General features: G+C 40.0%; 1 protein-coding gene across 1 annotated transcript in view; it reads left to right on the top strand.

Moving 5' to 3' along the window:
* LOC140195398 (E3 ubiquitin-protein ligase HECW1-like) overlaps nucleotides 1-20,895 on the top strand; it is a 409,392-nt gene that overhangs the window by 209,010 nt on the left and 179,487 nt on the right. The window contains exons 6-9 of the mRNA XM_072253630.1: nucleotides 8,316-8,485; nucleotides 13,851-13,993; nucleotides 17,915-18,015; nucleotides 19,419-20,774. Of these exons, the coding sequence (XP_072109731.1) occupies nucleotides 8,316-8,485; nucleotides 13,851-13,993; nucleotides 17,915-18,015; nucleotides 19,419-20,774 (1,770 nt within the window). The remainder of the gene's footprint in view (nucleotides 1-8,315; nucleotides 8,486-13,850; nucleotides 13,994-17,914; nucleotides 18,016-19,418; nucleotides 20,775-20,895) is intronic.

Genomic DNA, 20,895 nt, shown 5'->3' with positions numbered 1-20,895 from the left:
GATATTCTGGCATGAGAATGTCCATCCTCTTCAGGGGACCCCGACCCCAGTGCCAGTGTCTCGCCTCATTGCAGGGAGGAGTGAGTGAGTGGGTGGGTGGATAGATGGTTGGATTGCAGTACAGCAACGCTTCTCCAGAGTGATATCACATCACACAAACCAATCTTCCGTCCTTGGACTCACTTTACACTGCACGCTGTTGGAGCAGTGCTGCCAGGATAATCAAGAACACGACCCACCCAGCCAACACACTTTTCATCCCTCTTCCCTCCGGGAGAAGGCTCAGGAGCTTGAAGACTCGTACGGCCAGATTTGGGAACAGCTTCTTTCCAACTGTGATAAAGCTGCTGAACGGATCCTGACCCGGATCTGGGCCGTAACCTCCAAATATCCAGACCTGCCTCTTGGTTTTTTTGCACTACCTTACTTTCCCTTTGCTATTTTCTATTAAATTTTTAATATTTACTATCGATTTGTACTCCAGGGAGCACAAAGAGCAGAATCAAATATCACTGTGATGATTGTACGCTCTAGTATCTTAAGACCATAAGACCATAAGACAAAGGAGCAGAAGTCGGCCATTCGGCCCATCGAGTCTGCTCCGCCATTTTATCATGAGCTGATCCATTCTCCCATTTAGTCTCACTCCCCTGCCTTCTCACCATAACCTTTGATGCCCTGGCTACTCAGATACCTATCTATCTCTGCCTTAAATACACCCAATGACTTGGCCTCCACTGCTGCCCGTGGCAACAAATTCCATAGATTCACCACCCTCTGACTAAAAAAATTTCTTCGCATTTCTGTTCTGAATGGGCGCCCTTCAATCCTTAAGTCATGCCCTCTCGTACTAGACTCCCCCATCATGGGAAACAGCTTTGCCACATCCACTCTGTCCATGCCTTTCAACATTCGAAATGTATCTATGAGGTATCCCCTCATTCTTCTAAACTCCAAGGAATACAGTCCAAGAGCGGACAAACGTTCCTCATATGTAAACCCTCTCATTCCCAGAATCATTCTAGTGAGTCTTCTCTATACCCTCTCCAACGTCAGCACATCCTTTCTTAAATAAGGAGACCAAAACTGCCCACAGTACTCCAAGTGAGGTCTCACCAGCGCCTTATAGAGCCTCAACATCACATCCCTGCTCCTATACTCTATTCTTCTAGAAATGAATGCCAACATTGCATTCACCTTCTTCACTACCAACTCAACCTGGAGGTTAACTTTAAGGGTATCCTGTACGAGGACTCCCAAGTCCCGTTGCATCTCAGAACTTAGAATTCTTTCCCAATTTAAATAATAGTCTGACCGTTTATTTCTTCTGCCAAAGTGCATAACCATACACTTTCCAACATTGTACTTCATTTGCCACTTCTTTGCCCATTCTTTCAATCTATCCAAGTCTCTCTGCGGACTCTCCGTTTCCTCAGCATTACCGGCCCCTCCACCTATCTTCGTATTGTCAGCAAACTTAGCCACAAAGCGATCGATTCCATAATCCAAATCGTTGATGTACAATGTGAAAAGAAATGGCCCCAACACGGACCCCTGTGGAACACCACTGGTAACCGGCAGCCAACCAGAACAGGATCCCTTTATTCCCACTCTCTGTTTCCCGCCAATCAGCCAATGCTCTATCCACGTATGTAACTTTCCCGTAATTCCATGGGCTCTTATCTTGTTAAGTAGCCTCACGTGTGGCACCTTGTCAAAGGCCTTCTGAAAATCCAAATATACAACATCCACTGCATCTCCCTTGTCTAGCCTACTGGTAATTTCCTCAAAAAATTGTAATAGGTTTGTCAGGCAGGATTTTCCTTTAAGGATCCATGCTGAGTTCTGCCTATCTTGTCATATGCCTCCAGGTACTCTGTAACCTCATCCTTGACAATCGACTCCAACAACTTCCCAACCACCGATGTCAAGCTAACAGGTCTATAATTTCCTTTTTGCTTCCTTGCCCCCTTCTTAAATAGCGGAGTGACATTTGCAATCTTTCAGTCCTCCGGAACCCTGCCAGAATCTATCGACTTTTGAAAGATCATCGCTAATGCCTCCGCAATCTCCACAGCTACTTCCTTCAGAACAGGAGGGTGCATTCCATCTGGTCCGGGAGATTTATCTACCTTTAGACTATTCAGCTTCCTGAGTACTTTCTCTGTCGTAATTGTGACTACCCGCACACTTCTCTTCCCTGCCACCCTTGAGTGTCCAGTATACTGCTGATGTCTTCCTCAGTGAAGACTGGTGCAAAATACTTGTTCAGTTCCTCTGCCATCTCCTTATCTCCCATTACAATTTCTCCAGCATCATTTTCTATCTGTCCTATATCTACTCTCACCTGTCTTTTACTCTTTATATACTTGAAAAAGTTTTTAGTATCCTCTTTGATATTATTTGCTAACTTCCTTTCATAGTTAACCTTTTCCCTCTTAATGACCTTCTTAGTTTCCTTTTGTAAAGTTTTAAAAACTTCCCAATCCTCTGTCTTCCCACTAATTTTTGCTTCCTTGTATGCCCTCTCCTTTGCTATAACTTTGGCTTTGACTTCCCTTGTCAACCACTGTTGCATCCTTTTTCCATTCGAAAGTTTCTTGTTTTTTGGAATATACCTGTCTTGCACCTTCCTCACTTCTCGCATAAACTCCAACCACTGCTGCTCTGCCGTCTTTCCTGCCAGTGTCCTTTTCCAGTCAACTTTGGCCAGTTCCTCTCTCATGCCACTGGATGAGTAGCAGAGAGACAGTCCCAAATGAATATGAATATGAAATGAATATGTCACTTCATTTTAATGTTAGTGTTTTTCCAAGTGATATCTTACAGATATTTCCCACATGATATATTAAACCTAATGACCATTAGTTGTTCGAGATTTAGCATGGTTATTAAGTATCCAAATTCAGTACTGTCGGTATTAAGTTTAATACTTGTCAATATGACTGGTTATATGTGAAAATGAGGTTCTGTTGGCCTGAAGAAAACTACATAGAGCTGAATTTTTTCCAAATTTTAGTGGGAATGTTCTCTGAACATCACAAATGTGCTGCAAGTCATAGATGGACGAACTTATCTTCCTTAACACTTCACCTGCTGCAGCCTGGCACAAACTTACCAGTGGGTGCAGGTTCTGACAAGTGTAGAATGGGATTGGTTGGGTTTATAGGAGGTTTCAACCTGATAGCCTTAAAAATTCTCCCTGACCTGTATAAAGGTGAAAGCAGAGTCATCATTAGCATATGGGGTTCAAACTATTAGCAGTGAAGTATGCAGGGCCTAGCACAGGATAACATAAGTGAAAGTTGAGTAATGTTCCATAATAATGATCAAATGTTGATATCACATATTAACATAGAACATAGAATAGTACAGCACAGTACAGGCCCTTCGGCCCACAATGTTGTGCCGACCCTCAAACCTTGCCTCCCATATAAGCCCCCACCTTAAATTCCTCCAAATACCTGTCTAGTAGTCTCTTAAACTTCACTAGTGTATCTGCCTCCACCACTGACTCAGGCAGTACATTCCACGCACCAACCACTCTCTGAGTAAAAAACCTTCCTCTAGTATCAACCTTGAACTTCCCACCCCTTACCTTAAAGCCATGTCCTCTTGTATTGAGCAGTGGTGCCCTGGGGAAGAGGCGCTGGCTATCCACTCTATCTATTCCTCTTATTATCTTGTACACCTCTATCATGTCTCCTCTCATCCTCCTTCTCTCCAAAGAGTAAAGCCCTAGCTCCCTTAATCTCTGATCATAATGCATACTTTCTAAACCAGGCAGCATCCTGGTAAATCTCCTCTGTACCCTTTCCAATGCTTCCACATCCTTCCTATAGTGAGGTGACCAGAACTGGACACAATACTCCAAATGTGGCCTAACCAGAGTTTTATAGAGCTGCATCGTTACATTGCGACTCTTAAACGCTATCCCTTGACTTATGAAAGCTAACACCCCATAAGCTTTCTTAACTACCCTATCCACCTGTGAGGCAACTTTCAGGGATCTGTGGACATGTACCCCCAGATCCCTCTGCTCCTCCACACTACCAAGTATCCTGCCATTTACTTTGTACTCTGCCTTGGAGTTTGTCCTTCCAAAGTGTACCACCTCACACTTCTCCAGGTTGAACTCCACCTGCCACTTCTCAGCCCACTTCTGCATCCTATCAATGTCTCTCTGCAATCTTTGACAATCTTCTACACTATCTACAACACCACCAATCTTTGTGTCATCTGCAAACTTGCCAACCCACCCTTCTACCCCAACATCCAGGTCGTTAATAAAAGTCACGAAAAGTAGAGGTCCCAGAACAGATCCTTGTGGGACACCACTAGTCACAATCCTCCAATCTGAATGTACTCCCTCCACCACCACCCTCTGCCTTCTGCAGGCAAGCCAATTCTGAATCCACCTGGCCAAACTTCCCTGGATCCCATGCCTTCTAACTTTCTGAATAAGCCTACCTTGTGGAACCTTGTCGAATGCCTTACTAAAATCCATATAGATCACATCCACTGCACTACCCTCATCTATATGCCTGGTCACCTCCTCAAAGAACTCTATCAGGCTTGTGAGACACGATCTGCCCTTCACAAAGCCATGCTGACTGTCCCTGATCAGACCATGATTCTCTAAATGCCTATAGATCCTATCTCTAAGAATCTTTTCCAACAGCTTTCCCACCACAGACGTAAGGCTCACTGGTCTATAATTACCCGGACTATCCCTACTACCTTTTTTGAACAAAGGGGACAACATTCGCCTCCCTCCAATCCTCTGGTACCATTCCTGTGGACAACGAGGACATAAAGATCCTAGCCAGGGGCTCAGCAATCTCTTCTCTCAGCTCATGGAGCAGCCTGGGGAAAATTCCGTCAGGCCCCGGGGACTTATCTGTCCTAATGTATTTTAACAACTCCAACACCTCCTCTCCCTTAATATCAACATGTTCCAGAACATCAACCTCACTCATATTGTTCTCACCATCATCAAGTTCCCTCTCATTGGTGAATACCGAAGAGAAGTATTCATTGAGGACCTCGCTTACTTCCATAGCCTCCAGGCACATCTTCCCACCTTTATCTCTAATCGGTCCTACCTTCACTCCTGTCATCCTTTTTTTCTTCACATAATTGAAGAATGCCTTGGGGTTTTCCTTTACCCTACTCACCAAGGCCTTCACATGCGCCCTTCTTGCTCTTCTCAGCCCTTTCTTAAGCTCCTTTCTTGCTTCGCTATATTCCTCAATAGATCCATCTGATCCTTGCTTCCTAAACCTCATGTATGCTGCCTTCTTCCACTTGACTAGATTTTCCACCTCACTTGTCACCCATGGTTCCTTCACCCTACCATTCTTTATCTTCCTCACCAGGACAAATTTATCCCTTACATCCCGCAAGAGATCTCTAAACATCGACCACATGTCCATAGTACATTTCCCTGCAAAAACATCATCCCAATTCACACCCGTAAGTTCTAGCCTTATAGCCTCATAATTTGCCTTTCCCCAATTAAAAATTTTTCTGTCCACTCTGAGTCTATCCTTTTCCATGATAAGGCTAAAGGCCAGGGAGCAGTGGTCACTGTCTCCCAGATGCTCATCCACTGAGAGATCTGTGACCTGACCCGGTTCATTACCTTGTACTAGATATAGTATGGCATTCCCCCTGGTCGGCCTGTCAACATACTGTGACAGGAATCCGTCCTGGACACACTTAACAAACTCTGCCCCATCTAAACCCTTGGAACTAATCAGGTGCTGATCAATATTAGGGAAGTTAAAGTCACCCATGATAACAACCCTGTTATTTCTGCACCTTCCCAAAATCTGCCTCCCAATCTGCTCCTCTGTATCTCTGCTGCTACCAGGGGGCCTATAGAATACCCCCAATAGAGTAACTGCTCCCTTCCTGTTCCTGACTTCCTCCCATACTGACGCAAAAGAGGATCCTGCTACATTACCCACCCTTTCTGTAGCTGTAATAGTATCCCTGACCAGTAATGGCACCCCTCCTCCCCTTTTTCCACCCTCTCTATCCCTTTTAAAGCACTGAAATCCAGGAATATTGAGAATCCATTCCTGCCCCGGTGCCAGCCAAGTATTATTATTTAATAATACAAAAGGGATTAATCTCATCTGTCTAATGTTTCCTTCATTTGTCTTTCTTTGAAGGTAAATTTCTCCTTATCATGTTTTAATGTAAGAAAATAAGAATACTATTAAGTATTAATTGCACTAAATTATTTGAAATTACATCAATTAACATGAGACTCCCAATAATTTCTGCAGCTCTTAATATTTAATGACAATGAGAGCTAAACTTATTTCCATTTCTGCGATAGACCACAGAAGAAGTAAGTGTGGACATCCAATTACACTTCTGCCCAAAGTTCCATCAGTTTAAATTGCCATTCAATATGTTGCATGGTCACTGCTTTTCTTGGGCCTCTTGTCAGCCATACTGCATTTCCACCAAACACAAGCATGTTTAACATCTGCAACTCCTCTCTTTATGGAGAATTCCAATGTTTGTAATCATTCAAATTAATGTTATTCACCCCAAGTGTATTTTAGACTTAATACATATTGGTACTTAGTTATGAAAATCCGCAATGGTTTTCTTAACAAAAGCACCACTAAAGTAGGAGGTTATTCAGTTACTGTGTACGTACTGACCCTTTGTTAGGATAACCCTGAATTAATCCCATAACCAGCATCTCCCCGTCTATTTGCTCCATCTGCAATGGCTATCTGTAGCTACCAGATGCTACCCATTTTAAATCCCCTCCCCATTCCCACACCAAACTTCTCTACTGCCAGTGTGAGGCCAATTGCAAACTAGAGGAATAATGTCTCATATTTTGCCTGGATAGTTTTGAAATCAACATTGATTCTTGAATTTCAGCCAACCGGCAGTTTAAATTCCTTTCTCTCTCCTTCAGACACATTCTGGTCTCTTCCCTTCTCCCAACACCCCCCCCCCAATGTTACCCAGTTTCTTTTCTTTCCCCCACCTAGTTCCATCTGCCTATCGCCACACAATCCCTTATACCTACCTACTACAGTTCCTTCTGCCCACCATCCCTCCATTATCTGGCTCCATTCATCATCTTTCTTATCAGATTCCATAATCCGAAGCCCTTTGTTGTCTCCATCTTTCACTTCTCCAACTCTTCCCCCACCCTTCCCTTCCCCACCTGCCCATGAATCCTTCTTCACTTGCATCCACCTACTGCTTGCCGGCTCCTGTTTCACCTTCTCCCTTCACCTCTTCCAACTTGCTCACCCTTTGCTCTCACTGTCCTGATGAAGAGTCATGACTCGAAATGTCAATTATCCCTTTGCCTCCATAGACACTGCCTGACCCACTGAGATCCTCCCACCTGACCCCTCCCCCCAGCAGCTTGAATTTTTTTGTCCCATCTGTCAGCTCTTATGGTCGCTTGAATCTCCTGACTTTCCTCCACTTCAAATATACGTCTAATTTTCCACTACAACACAGTGGTCTCTGCCTTGACTCCTCTGTGTGATAGACTATCCTGTAAACCATGTTTCTATTGTAATACAATGAGATGAATTTTCTTGGTGTTGCCAGATGTGGTTTTTCAGAAACAAATCTTTCTATTAAAAATGAAAAATGTTTAAATTGCATTTGCAGCAGGCAGGTGCATGGAGATCTATCAAAATGATCAGATTTAAGACAGCTGCCAACTGGATGTCCTGACACAGCATTAAATTTGATAAAGCTTTAATCTTGACACCTGGGAATGCACATTCCAGCACTTTAAACACTTTCACCTTGCACAGGAAGATTTGTTTTCAAAGTGCTTCCTGCTAATGCTAATTCTGAGTCAAGGGACAGCTTCTATCCTGCTGTTATAAGACTATTTATTGTTGCCCTAGCATGATAAAATGGACTCTTGACCTCATCATCGACCCCGTTATTCACAATCTATTTTATTATGATCTTGTACATTGTTGTTTCCTGCATGGTGCTTTCTCTGTAGCTGTTTCACTCTATTCTGCATTGTTATTATCGTTACCCTATTCTACCTCAATGCACTGTGTAGTGATTTGATCTGTATAAACAGTATGCAACACAAGATTTTCACCAAATCTCGATCCAAGTGACAATTGTAGTCAAATTCCAATTCCAATATTGTTTGATGTGAAGATCATGATTATTTATTAGAATCTCAAATGTTTTAAAAGTCACAAAAGTAAATTATTTGTAATATAAAATGTTGACACTTTATTGGAGAATATCTTTCATATCCTCATTAAAAAATGTTTTGATTACTTTGATAGGGTTTCAAGCCATTGGTCTGAAGAAGGGGATGTTCTTTAATCCTGATCCTTACCTGAAGATTTCCATTCAGCCGGGCAAACATAGCATTTTCCCAGTATTACCTCACCATGGGCAAGAGAAAAGAACTGGAATTACTTTTAACACCATCAACCCTGTCTGGCAGAGAGAGGTAGGAAGAGGAAGCCTTAACATACAAACCCAATGAACCAAGATCATTAATTAAAAATATACATTATATCAGTGTGGCCTTGATTGAACCAAGTGAGATTTGGAACATGACAAGAAAGAACTTAGAAAGGCTAGAAGAAGCCACAAAATGACTTTGGCAGGTAGGATCGTGAAGAATCCTGAAATCTTGTATAAGTATGTTAGAAGCAAGGGGGTAGCTTAAAAAAAAGGAAAGGTCCTCTCTGGCACCAGAGCCATAATGTATGTGTGGAGCCAGCGAGACCCAAAATGAATACTTCTCATCGGAATTCACCAGGGAGAAGGATGTAGGTGTATAGTTAAGGGGGAGGTACACTGATATCCTAGAGCACATCTATATCGGGAAGGAAGAAGTGCAAGAAATATTGGAGCACATTGGGATGAATAAATCCCCAGATACAGAAGGGATCTACCTATGGACGTCAAGGGAAGCAAGGGAAGAGATGGCTAGGGCTCTGACAGAAAGATTTTCACCTTTGTTAGCCAATAGTGAGGTACCAGAAGACTGGAGGGTAGCTGATGTTAAAACCGTGTTCAAAAAGGACACTGGGGATAAACCTGGAATTCTCAGGCCAATGAGCATTTGTCAACTGTGGAGAAGTTTTGGAGGAAACTCTGAGGGATCAAACTTGGAAAGGCAGGTACTGGCAAAGAGCAGTCAGCATGGTTTTGTATATGGGAGATTCTGGCTCATAAATCTGATTGACATTTTTGATACTGCAACCAAGAAATTAATGAAGGAAGATTTAACCCAAGCTTAATCACAGGACAATTTACAATGACCACTTAACCTACCAACCAGTACGTCTTTGGACTGTGGGAGGAAACCAGAGCACCCAGAGGAAACACACACAGTCAAAGGAGAACATACAAACTACTTACAGACAGTAGCGGGAATGATGGAGGCAGGTATAATTACATTTAGAAGATATTTGAACAAGAATGAAGAGGCCCTAAAGTGGACAAATAGGATTAGCATAGATTGGCACCATTATCAGGATGAAGAAGGTGAGCTGTAGCTGCCCATTAATGATCACAACATACACAAAATACTGGAGGAACTGAACAGGCCAGGCAGCATCTATGGAAAAAAAAAAGTACAGTCATTAACTCTCGTTTTTTTTGCACTACCATACTTCCCATTTTTCTATTTTCTATTTATGATTTATAATTTAAAGTTTTAATATTTAGTAATTTTAACTATTTTTAATATTTAATATTTGTAATCCAGGGAGTGTGAAACGCAGAATCAAATATCGCTGTGATGATTGTACGTTCTAGTACCAATTGTTTGGTGACAATAAAGTATAAAGTAATAAAGTATTCCATTGATGGTGCCTGGCCTGCTGAGTTCCTCCAGCATTTTCTGTGTGTTGCCTGGATTTCCAGCACCTGCAGATTTTCTCTTGTTTGCCCATTAATGATCTGTGGTTTCTAAGATTATATTTAATTGTCTAAATTCTTCTTAAACGTTGTGATTGTTTCTGATTCAACTACCTCCTCTGACAGTGAGTTCCAGGTTTTAAGCATTCAACATGTGTGTAAAAGAAAAATTTCTCCACAAATCCCCTTTAAAACTCCTCATCTTAAACCTACCCCTACCATGAGAAGGTAAATTAATTGGCCACTGTGAATTGTCCCTGGTGTGTAGTCAAATAGGATGATCTGGGGAGTTGATGGAAATGTGAGGAGAGTAACATGGGATTAGTGTTAATTGGTCACTGAAAGTTGTCCCTGATACAATGTGGGGGTGTATGATTCTGATCCTGTTACAATTAAGCAGCTACTTTGCACAAAGTATGCAATGTTGCAAATAAAATGAGAATCACATTAAGGAGAGCAAGACGGGAAACTCGATAGATAAATGGTGGATGGTAGAACACAGCGAACTGAGGAGGAGCCAAGACTTTGGAATGCAAGTCCATCGAAACCTAGAGTAGCAAAGTGAATCAAGTAAGCAAGGGTGGCGAGCCTTTTTGAGAGTGTGTGCCCAAATTGGTGACAATCTTCAAAAAAAAATTCTTTCACATCCATGGTAATTTTGAGCAGAGATTGTCATTGCTAAATGAATTAATAACAATAATTATGGACTTATTATGAACATTGAGAAAATAGACTTTTTTGATCAAAATCAGTCACTTCCTCTCACATAAATTAAAAAATTGGAGTTGTTCTTAAATACGTAATGATATTTTTGAATAGTTCACTGAAGACCGGATTAAAATGGAAATATTATTGTAGTTTTTATAAGATAAAGTGGACTTATTTACTATGATACTATGATATTAAAATATAACCTAGTCTAAATCTGTAATAGGAGGTGACTTGTATAGATTTCACTTGATCTCTTGCTATACTCTATGGGAGATTTGCAGGTGAACATTTAGTGGTGTCCGCGTGGAGAGATTTAGTAAGTAGGACTGAATTAACTCTAGATATTTAATAAATCAGATGCTACATGTATTATACTCAAGCTTTAATTATGCCTGGCACTTTGATTTTTATTGCTCATGAGTCTTTTGAAAAAGGAGATTCGGCAGATTTAATTGGTGATGAGCAAACATTTATCAACTATGACAATAAAATGAATTACAGACTGAAAAACCGATTTAAAATTCTTTATTTAATAAGCTGCTAAGTCAAAAGAAACTGTAATAGATTTTGAAATCTAATGTGTATTTGGGATTTAAAATACAATCAAGTCACAGTTTCCAATAAATCATAAAATCATAGAATTGCTGTGGCATTGATGGAGTCCATTGGCCCATATTGGTTCAAAGTAAAGCAAACCTGTCAGTTTATTGGTCAATGGATGAAAATGTAAAAAAAATTCTGCAGATCCTGGAAATCTGAAAGAAACAGGAAATGGTGGAAGCTCTCAGCAAGCCAGTCAGCATCAAATGCAAAGAAGAACAGAATTAGTGCTTCAAGTGGAGGCCTTTCACCAGAACTGGGAAAGAGAGGAAAAACTACTTTCAAGTTGTGGAGAAGATGAAGAAGGGATGATTAAGATATGGGAATGTCTCTGATATAGAGAGGAGAGGGTTGATGGGTTTTTCTTATGAAATACAGTGACCTCAGCTCTAGTATAGCACAGTGGGCACTGGCCATCCATCTCTTACTGACATTAAAAAGAATGAATGCAACTTCCCCCAAGCAATCACCTATTTGTGGTTTCTGCCTAAAACCAGTATAGGCTCAGACTGGCTTGCTGCCTCACCCAACGTCCTCATGCAGCTGTATGGAATTTATACAGTAGATGAGTTGGTCTTAAACACGTAATGACATTTTTGGATAGATCACTGAAGACCAGATTAAAATTGTTAAGGGTATGTTCCTTGGTTTTAAATGTTTTCCTCCCCCACCATCTTAGATATCATGGCAGGAGCAAGGTTGGAATCTTTGTTCTCATCAGGAGGCATTTGGAGCTCTATGTCTACAAATATTGAAAGAACAAGTCAATTAATCTCATCCACCTACCTAGATTGGACGCAAAGTTTCAGCTAATAGCTAACCAATGATTGTAAAATGTTTTGTATAATTTTTATGCTTATGTTTCCTGCTGCTTCTCTCATTGCTGCTTTAACAAGTTAAGGACTGTGTGTTGTTGCTTTAAGATGTTTGAGTATTGAAGGAAGAGTGAATGTGTTGCCTATCTATGTGTGCACATACACATTCCCACGCACATCTCCACTAACAATACAATATGAATGTTTTCAAGTGTAACTTCAACATAAATCAAATCACTTTGCTTACCTTTGCTAAGAAAGGAATTTCTAGTTTTCATGCAATTGCCATCTGAAGTATGTTAGGACATTCATGGAAAACTAAATTAGTAACTACAGGCACTGCAGAATAATACTTTAACTAAGATTTGCAGCTCAAATTGTTTACCTGTTGATAGATTAAATTTTGAATTCACTTGTGGATACTTATAAATCTTCAGCCAGCATTTATTGTATATAGTAAACATATATTTTGTAGTAAGTTATGTCTACTTGTACTCACTGTAATTAAATAATAGATCAGTCAGAATCTTCTGATGTCAGTTGAAGGTGGAAATCAGCAATTGATGTTAGAGTTGCCCTGTGCCTCCAGAATCTTAATTGAATCTTACTAAAAGACTGGTTGATATTCACCGAACTCGTTAGAGCAGGCCTGTCCACCATTGGTAAATATTTTCACATTTTGACGTTTTAATTATTCATACAACCATTCTGCAATGAAAACTGACTTTTATAAGTGTGGAGTTCTGTTTTTTCCAGATTTTAGGTAAAATTTGGGAATTTAAAAATTATTCAAATACAATTAATCATTTCTTGCTTTCATTCTTTCTCATCTCTCTGTTACTTGCATTTTTCATACTCTCATTACTTCATCCTAGGATGATGGTATGCTTCAAAATTACTTTAGTTGTTATCAAATGCTTTGGAATATCCCAAATGCTTTGGAAGATCTTGGGAAGTTTAGGAAAGTCACTTCGGTCAGGATTTTTCCATGATAATAACAGGGAAACAATAAGGCATTTTCTGTTGTTTCATCTTTCCAATGTGCTACATTATTACCTACATGGCAATGCAAGTTGGAATCAGACTCAAGCAAGTATTCCGCATATTGCCTCTGCAGTTAGACCCCGTGCCTGTTGAAGCCCAGCCTTACACTGGAGAGTGAAAATCTAACTGCCTGCACCGGCTAATCAATGGACTTAAAAGCTGAAATTAATTTATATTTTTCTTTTAAGCTCCAGCTATATAACATTTTCACTATACTTTTTAATTACTTTGCAACACTAGTTCCATTGTTTAATAAATATGATCATTGCATTATTTACTATTGTGGCACAAGAAGAAAAGTATAATGTAAACCTAGTTCAGATAGGGCTATTGCTGTTCAGAGGTAAACATGACGTGTAGAGTACATAGTGGGTATTTATGCTGGCTAAAACTTTTAAAAATTAGAAAATGCTGGAAATACTCATAAGGTCAGATGGCATCTGCAGGATTAACATTTCTGATCTGGGCACTTTCTCATAATTGTTTGCCAGACTTTTAACACAGTTCAAAGGCATACAGATCCAAAGCATTTTCTTTTCTCTTTCTAGACTTTCCACAGCTGCTGCCTGACCTACTAGGTGTTTCTGGCAGTTTGTTTTTATTTCAAATTTACAGCATTGCAAGAGGTTTGTTTTTTTTTTTGATTTTTATTCATGCTGGGTTATTTGTTGGATTTTGTAAGTAGTATGTAGCTTTGTTTTTTTTACTCGTGTCTCTCTCTCTCTCTCTCTCTTCTCCTGTCTCTCTCTCTCTTTCCCTCTCTGTCCCTTGCAGCAGCACAGTTTTGTTTCACTTCCCACAGATGTGCTAGAAATTGAGGTCAAGGACAAGTTTGCAAAGAGCCGTCCCATCATAAAGCGCTTTCTAGGAAAGCTTTCAATGCCAGTACAGAGATTACTGGAAAGACATGCAATTGGGTAAGCCTGTATTTTTTCATATTGGGAATTGAATTGTTTATCTTGACTGGAAGAATATATTTTAATACTATGTGTAGGAAAATATTGGTTCTGTAGCTAATTCAAAAGGGTGATTTATTTGATGAAATGTTGATTTTTAAGGAAAGTATTGAGGTCAGAATTTAACAGATAATACTACAACTGAGAGGCATAAGTCAATGTCAGATGTTAGCTTTTTAATTATGTTTTTGGTTTTGTCATGTTCTTGATAAAGCTGAAATTCTGATCAGGATAGATGATGTACAATTCTGCCAGAATATAGTCAGATGCTGCCTATTTCTGCATCATGATGTGAATGGAAAACCTTCTTATATTTGTAATTTTGATGGGGAAAGTCAACAACACCAACAAGGCAGTGTCTACAGTTACCTAAAACAGAAATCAACATAAAGTATTAGGTTAGCAGATTTCGTTATCTTGAAGGACAGTGGAGAATCCTTTGGACCATAATAAAAAAGCCTGTACTTTTCATAGCTATCTTTTTATCACATGTTGGCTCACAAACCACAAAATTCATTTTGATAACTAGGCCCACTGAGTGGAGCTGCTAACCTCCTGGTCATTGTGATAGTCAGTGGGTTTCTGAGCCTTGGTTTACTATCTCATTGAAAGGATGGCCCTTCCAACGGTGCACCAATCCCCTTCTGCCACCTTGCATCGTTTTCTTCCACCTCTGTTCTAATTTTCAAACTCACAGCTTTGTGATTCAGGTAATGATCCTACCAATAGTTAACACTTGCCACATAAAAGAGCAACATGCTGACTAGAACACCTATGTTTTTGACTAATTGACCATGACTGAAATGCTTGCTAGATAAGCAAGTGATGTTCAATGCCATCGGATGGAAGGCTTAATCCAGCTTCCAACATAGTTGGAACACAACAAATTGTACAGCGAAGTCACATTCACTTGACTACTCATTCTCTGGGATGGAAGGTGAGGCCTGGTGCAGGTCAGCCGTGATCACTGTGAATGATGAGGCATTCCTGAGAGACCGAGGGGCCTATTCCTGTTGCTATTTTCTTATATTCTCCCTTTAAAAACAATATGTCTACAGATAATTATTTTAAATCATAATTTTGCATTGAAGGAAAAGTAGTTTGATATTTCTAGTAAGTTTTCACATATAGTGGCTCTGTTCCTCCCCTGTTGAAAAGTAGGATGTAGTGATGGGACTTACTATTCCTCTGGATCAGCTCATGATAAAATGGCAGAGCAGACTCGATGGGCCGAATGGCCGACTTCTGCTCCTTTGTCTTATGGCCTTATGGTCTTATGAATGGTAAAAATGAGGTTTCAGTGAATACCTGGAGGGAGAGTTAATGGAGTTACCAACACGCAAGGTGTAATCACCCTAGGGTTGAATGTATTTTCTCTAATAAAGTGGAAAGCATATTGCAGTTCTTATGTTCAGTCTGTGTTGTTATGATGTATATGTTGTCATGCAGCCCTCTGGTGGTGAGAATTGGGATGACTTATAAATAACAACTCCAGAGTGGCAGATTGCTTTATTGTATGAATGTCAAACCGCAAACTTTTGAATGAAGAAAGAAAACAGCAAGCTATTTCACAACTGCTTCAATAAAAGTAGTGAAAAAAAGCTCCTTTATTTGTACTGAACAACACACACAAAATACTGGAGGAACTCTGCAAGTTAGGCTGTACCTGTGGAAGTAAATAAACAGTTGATGTTTTGGGCCGAGACCCTTCATCAGAACTTCATCCTGTGTTTGTACAGTAACATTTGTATCCTCAAACCCTGTACAATCAATGATTTATTTTTGAAATATTGTCCTGTAGCAACACCAATTTTAAAATTCCCATCTCACTACCTCAGTATATTAGGCAAATATCTAGCTAACCTTGATTTTCTAGTTGGGATAATTCAAGGGACAAATGTTGTCTGGAACATTGTGAAGACAGTTTGCACTTCAAACAGCAAGGTGTTTCACATTTCCCTAAAACAGCAGATAGGTCTGCAATTCAGTATTTCACCTGTCAGATGACATCAATGCAAATGCACCACTTCCTCCAAACCACAGTAAAGAGTTGGTGTAAACAACATGATTTTATCCTAAGGGAGGGCTTGACCCAAAACTTTAATAAATGAACCAAGTGTGAGAAACTAAGTAAATAATCCTTTCCTTCACAAATACTGCATCAGGCAGAGGGTTAGGGTTCATTTATCTGAAGAAGATGAATAGAAACCAGCTTTATCCTGTGCAAAGGTGAAGTATTAAATCCTTGTTTTACAATAGCAAGAGGTTTCCAATTGGAATCAAATGGCCTATCCACAATTTAATCTCCACAAGACCAGATGGTCTGTATGGATTAAGTAGAAATATTTAATAATAGTCATTTAGTTTTGCAATTATGTGAGGATTGAGCTTATATAAAATCATTGATGGAAGAAGGGATGTCACAATGTTGAGGCATTTTGCTTAAAGGTGAACCAGCTCTGGGTGTCTGCTGTTCAAATAGGCTGATATGTACAAACACATTACAGTTATTACATTTACAACAGTATGTTTGGCAACATGAGAGATCCTTCTGTTAGATGCAGAAGTAATCCCTTTCCTCCAATGGCATTTGTCTCTCTAATAACCAGAAAAGTGAAATTCTTACACATTTAGCCTTTTGTATATACATAGAAAACCAGGCAAACTGTCAAACAGCTCAGAGTAGCCAACACACTTTGATCTGGAGTAGAAGAATTTTCACTGTGCTGCTGTCTCACAGCTTTAGTACTAAATATCTGGTGTTGAATGCTCACATTTTAAAATATGTGAGTTGAAACTGAATACAGTTTGATTCCTTCCCAATATTTACAACCTCTTGGCTTTTTTTTACTTTCATTACTCACAGATCTGGTTTCTGTGATTGCTTTACAGCCTTATGTAATTTACAACTGCTAAAGTTTTACACACAGGACTTGACTTGTGCCTGGGCTATAGGTGTTCTAAATAATTTTGAAATGTTGCCTCCATCAAAGCTGCAAACCTGATCAAAAAAAAAACAGAAACTATTGCTGTGAGGTTATGTGCTCTGAGCCCTCTGAAAACAGTTGATTGCTTTTAGGTGCCCTTTTGTTCCAATCCAGAAGTTGATAAACTACAAACAAGAATCTGAATAAGATTTTCAAAGTACAAATCCAGAGCAGAAAGTGACAAAATTAAGGGAGAATTATTATGTTTTCTCCATTTGGTTGAGGTAGCGCAATATCCAAAAGCAAGGGCAAAATAAAAATCTGCAGATGCTGAAAATCTGAAATAAAGCCAGGAATGTTGGAAACACTTAACAGTTCAGAGAGCATTTGTGGAAAGAGAAACAAAGATAATTCAGGTCAAAGTCCCAGAAACAGAACCGGCATAAGCAAAATGACTGCTGCAGCCCAATGGTGGATTTTTTTATATATATGGCAAGACATATACAAAAAAGAAAATCTCTTGTTTCTCTTTTTTTCAATTCCGTTAAGAGTCCCAGGTCTTAAACATTATCTGTTTCTTTTTCCATGGATGCAGCCTAACCCGCTGAGATCTTCCAGCTATATCCGTTATTACTTGGGAGTGAAATAAACGCCACTAGTGTTTTCTTGCTAATTCTACTGGGAAGAAACACATTGAGTGAATGGTGTAGATCATCCACTTAATTAGTTAAATTAGACTCAATTTGGTGTCTACCAATTCAACAGAATTTATGTAACTAGTCACCAGTAACTCCCCACAGCTACTAATAAAAGCCAATCTATATAAATGCACTGAATTTTTCTCTGCACGTTTTTTATCATTAATTGTTGAGCTAGTTTCAGTCTATTAGATGGCCAGATCCTGTTATATAATTCATCTGGGAAACATTCTTTAAACCTGTTTGTTTCCTTTCAGGGACAGAGTGGTGAGCTATACACTGGGCCGTAGACTGCCGACAGACCACGTTAGCGGACAGCTGCAGTTCCGATTCGAAATAACATCTTCAATCCACCAAGGTTGTTTGTGTTTCAACACATGAAATGAAAGTTTAAAAGCATCTGCAGCAAAACATTTAGTTACTACTGAAGCAATGGGATTGGATTTATTTTAGTTTAATTTTTATGAGGGGATAAAGAGCATAGCTAAATACCTTTCACTTTATCGTAATTTACAAGCATCTCTGGAATCAGAGAATTAGCTGAGATCATATGATTGAGTTTGGTAGTCTGCATGGTGTGATAGGGCCTCAATACTTTGTCTGTTCCATGCATTTTTAAATGTTCCACAACATTGTAGTTCACTAGTGAACTAATATCAAGTGGCATTTTACTTGATCATTTTATGAATGTGGGCATCAAGGACAATGCCAGCAATTTTAGCCCATTTCTATTTGACTCTGAACTGGCAAGGCAATCAAGATTCAATCACATAGATTAAACTAAGTGACCAAAAAAAAAAAAAAATCCTTTCCTGAAGCACCCTAGTAAGCCAAGTGATTTTTATGGCAATTAATGTAGGTTTCCTGGTCAAAATTAATGAGAATTGTTTGTTACAATCCTTGCAACTTATATTAAAGGTTGAAGTGGAGACACAAGAGATTGTGGATGCTGGAATCTTAAGCAACGCAAAGGGCAGTAAAGGAAATCAGCAGGTCAGGCAGCATTTATCTGGTCCAGGTGAAGGGTCTCAAGTTGAAACATTGACTGTCCATTTCCCTCCATAGATGCTGCCAGAACTACTAATTTCCTCCAGTGCTTTTTGTATTGCTAAAGATTAACATATTGATTTTAAAGGTTATTGTGGTATCTGTAAATATCTGATCAAGATAGAAGCATATTCATGTCTAATGAGTTGGGCATGTGATATTGGACAAAGTAAAATATTCTCTTGTTTAGATTGTAATAGGAGAATAGAACTCAATCAGTAGTCCAAAATGGGAAAGGTAAGGAAACGTGTACTTCATCTCCCCATCTAGGGGTTCAGGTAATGGATGGATTTGAGCCCAAGTTATGATACATTGTATCCTCCTGCTTCTACATTAAACTATCCTTGGTCATTCCTTAAGTGAGGACCACACCAGAAAGTGACAAGTTGAGTGGGTAGTAACGAGCAATGGATGAAGCAACGGTCCAAGTTAACAGATCATATGACCTGAGGGTCGGTGGAGTTGTGGTGATATTCTACTGTTCTCCAGGTGTTTTGGGGCAAATAACACAAGCAGTAGTGGAACATTACCCTTGTGATCTGGCTTTTGTTCTTAGGGATTCTTAATGATCGGTGGTGTACTTCTAGCATTTATTGCTTTTAAAAGCTCAATTATGTGAGCTTGGTATGGAATCGTACATAATAGGTGGTATGGAATAGTTTATAATAGGATGCTTTCACTTTTTCTAATTCTTGTTTCTCTGATAACTTTCAGATGACGAAGATATCTCAGCGAGTGCTGAATCAGGAACAGCTGAACAACAGGAAAATCAGATAATAGATGCAATCGAGCAGACCTGTTGTGAGCCCCAGAGTGTCAGTGGTACAGAAGAGGTTGAGCAGTTGAATGAGAGTGAAAGTAATGTGAATGGTGTGGACTTGAGTAGCCCGCCCAACAGTACTGATGTTGTGACTTTGGATGAACCATCACCTCCTGTCAGTGAATTAGACCTAACCATTGAAAATGTGAACGGTGAAGGTGACAACAATAAAGAGGATAATTTACCAGCAAGTACATTGGATCTCAGGGAGCCAGTAGCCGACGTAACTGATTTAACCGAGCCTGAGGCTAGCGCAGTTTTGGATGCAACGCCAGAGAGAGAAAGGACACTGGAAAGCGATGAGACAGAGAACGCACAAGAAGAAGTGTGTTCTGGTCAATCCATGCCCGAGGCTGAAAATGTCACTCAAGACCTGTGTGAGGTAGACAAGACTGACAACACTGAAGCTTCACTTCAGCAGGAAGATGGTACATTGAAAATGAGGAAAACAGGGAAGAGGAAAACCAGGCCATTCTCACTGCCAGTGTCAGAGCTGGAATCTGTGATTGCTTCAGCTTGTGGTTCAGGAGAACCAGAAACCCCTCGGACCCACTACATCACTCTGCACCGGCTACTCCATAGTCTGCCTTCTGCACAGCTGGATAATGACGATGCCCAGGAAGAGGCCAGTTGCAATTTTGTTTCCCTAGAACTAACAGAAAAAGAAACCGTGGATCAAAGTGGAACATGTGAGATGGATACAGCAGAGCTTCAAACCGGTAGTGATACAAGTGGGCCCAGCAATGCTGGGAGAAGGATGCTGCCTCGTAGTGCATCAGTTGAGCATCTTTCAGAATTAAACCAAATCTTAGAGAAGGATCAGCAAAGCAATCAAAGTGAGACTGTAACAGATACGGAACAGCAGGTCAATAATGAATGGGACATCTGTGGTACACCATGTTGTAGAACTTCTTGTTACAGCACTTCCTGTTACAGTACATCCTGTTATAGCACTTCCTGCCAAAGTACTTCCTGTTACGATAGTACAAATCACTTCTCCTCAAGCCATACCAGGTTCTCCTCAATTGACAGTGCACGGCTATCTGAAAGTACAGTTTTCTCTTCACAAGAAGAGGAAGATGAGAACAGTGCATTTGAGTCAATGCCAGAGTCGGGCCACAGCCCTGAGTACTGTGACAGAATACAAGTGGACAGCATCCTTCAGTGGCCTGAAGAGTCTGCCGCCCAGGGACTGGAAAGGATATTGGTAAATGATGAGGCTGCTGCAGGGCAGAGCAGCAGAATGGAAGGTCAGAGTCACAGATGTTTACCTTGGCTAGTAGCTTGGAATTCTCTCAACACTATTATGCTTTCATTGGTCATATAAATTCACATCATAAAAATAGTTCATAAACATGTAATAATGAAGCA

The sequence above is a fragment of the Mobula birostris genome, chromosome 3 (genome assembly GCF_030028105.1).
Source record: "Mobula birostris isolate sMobBir1 chromosome 3, sMobBir1.hap1, whole genome shotgun sequence".
NCBI classification, from domain to species: Eukaryota; Metazoa; Chordata; class Chondrichthyes; order Myliobatiformes; family Myliobatidae; genus Mobula; species Mobula birostris.
Note: the sequence above shows the minus strand (reverse complement) of the source record. Positions and strands in the feature narration are given on the sequence as shown.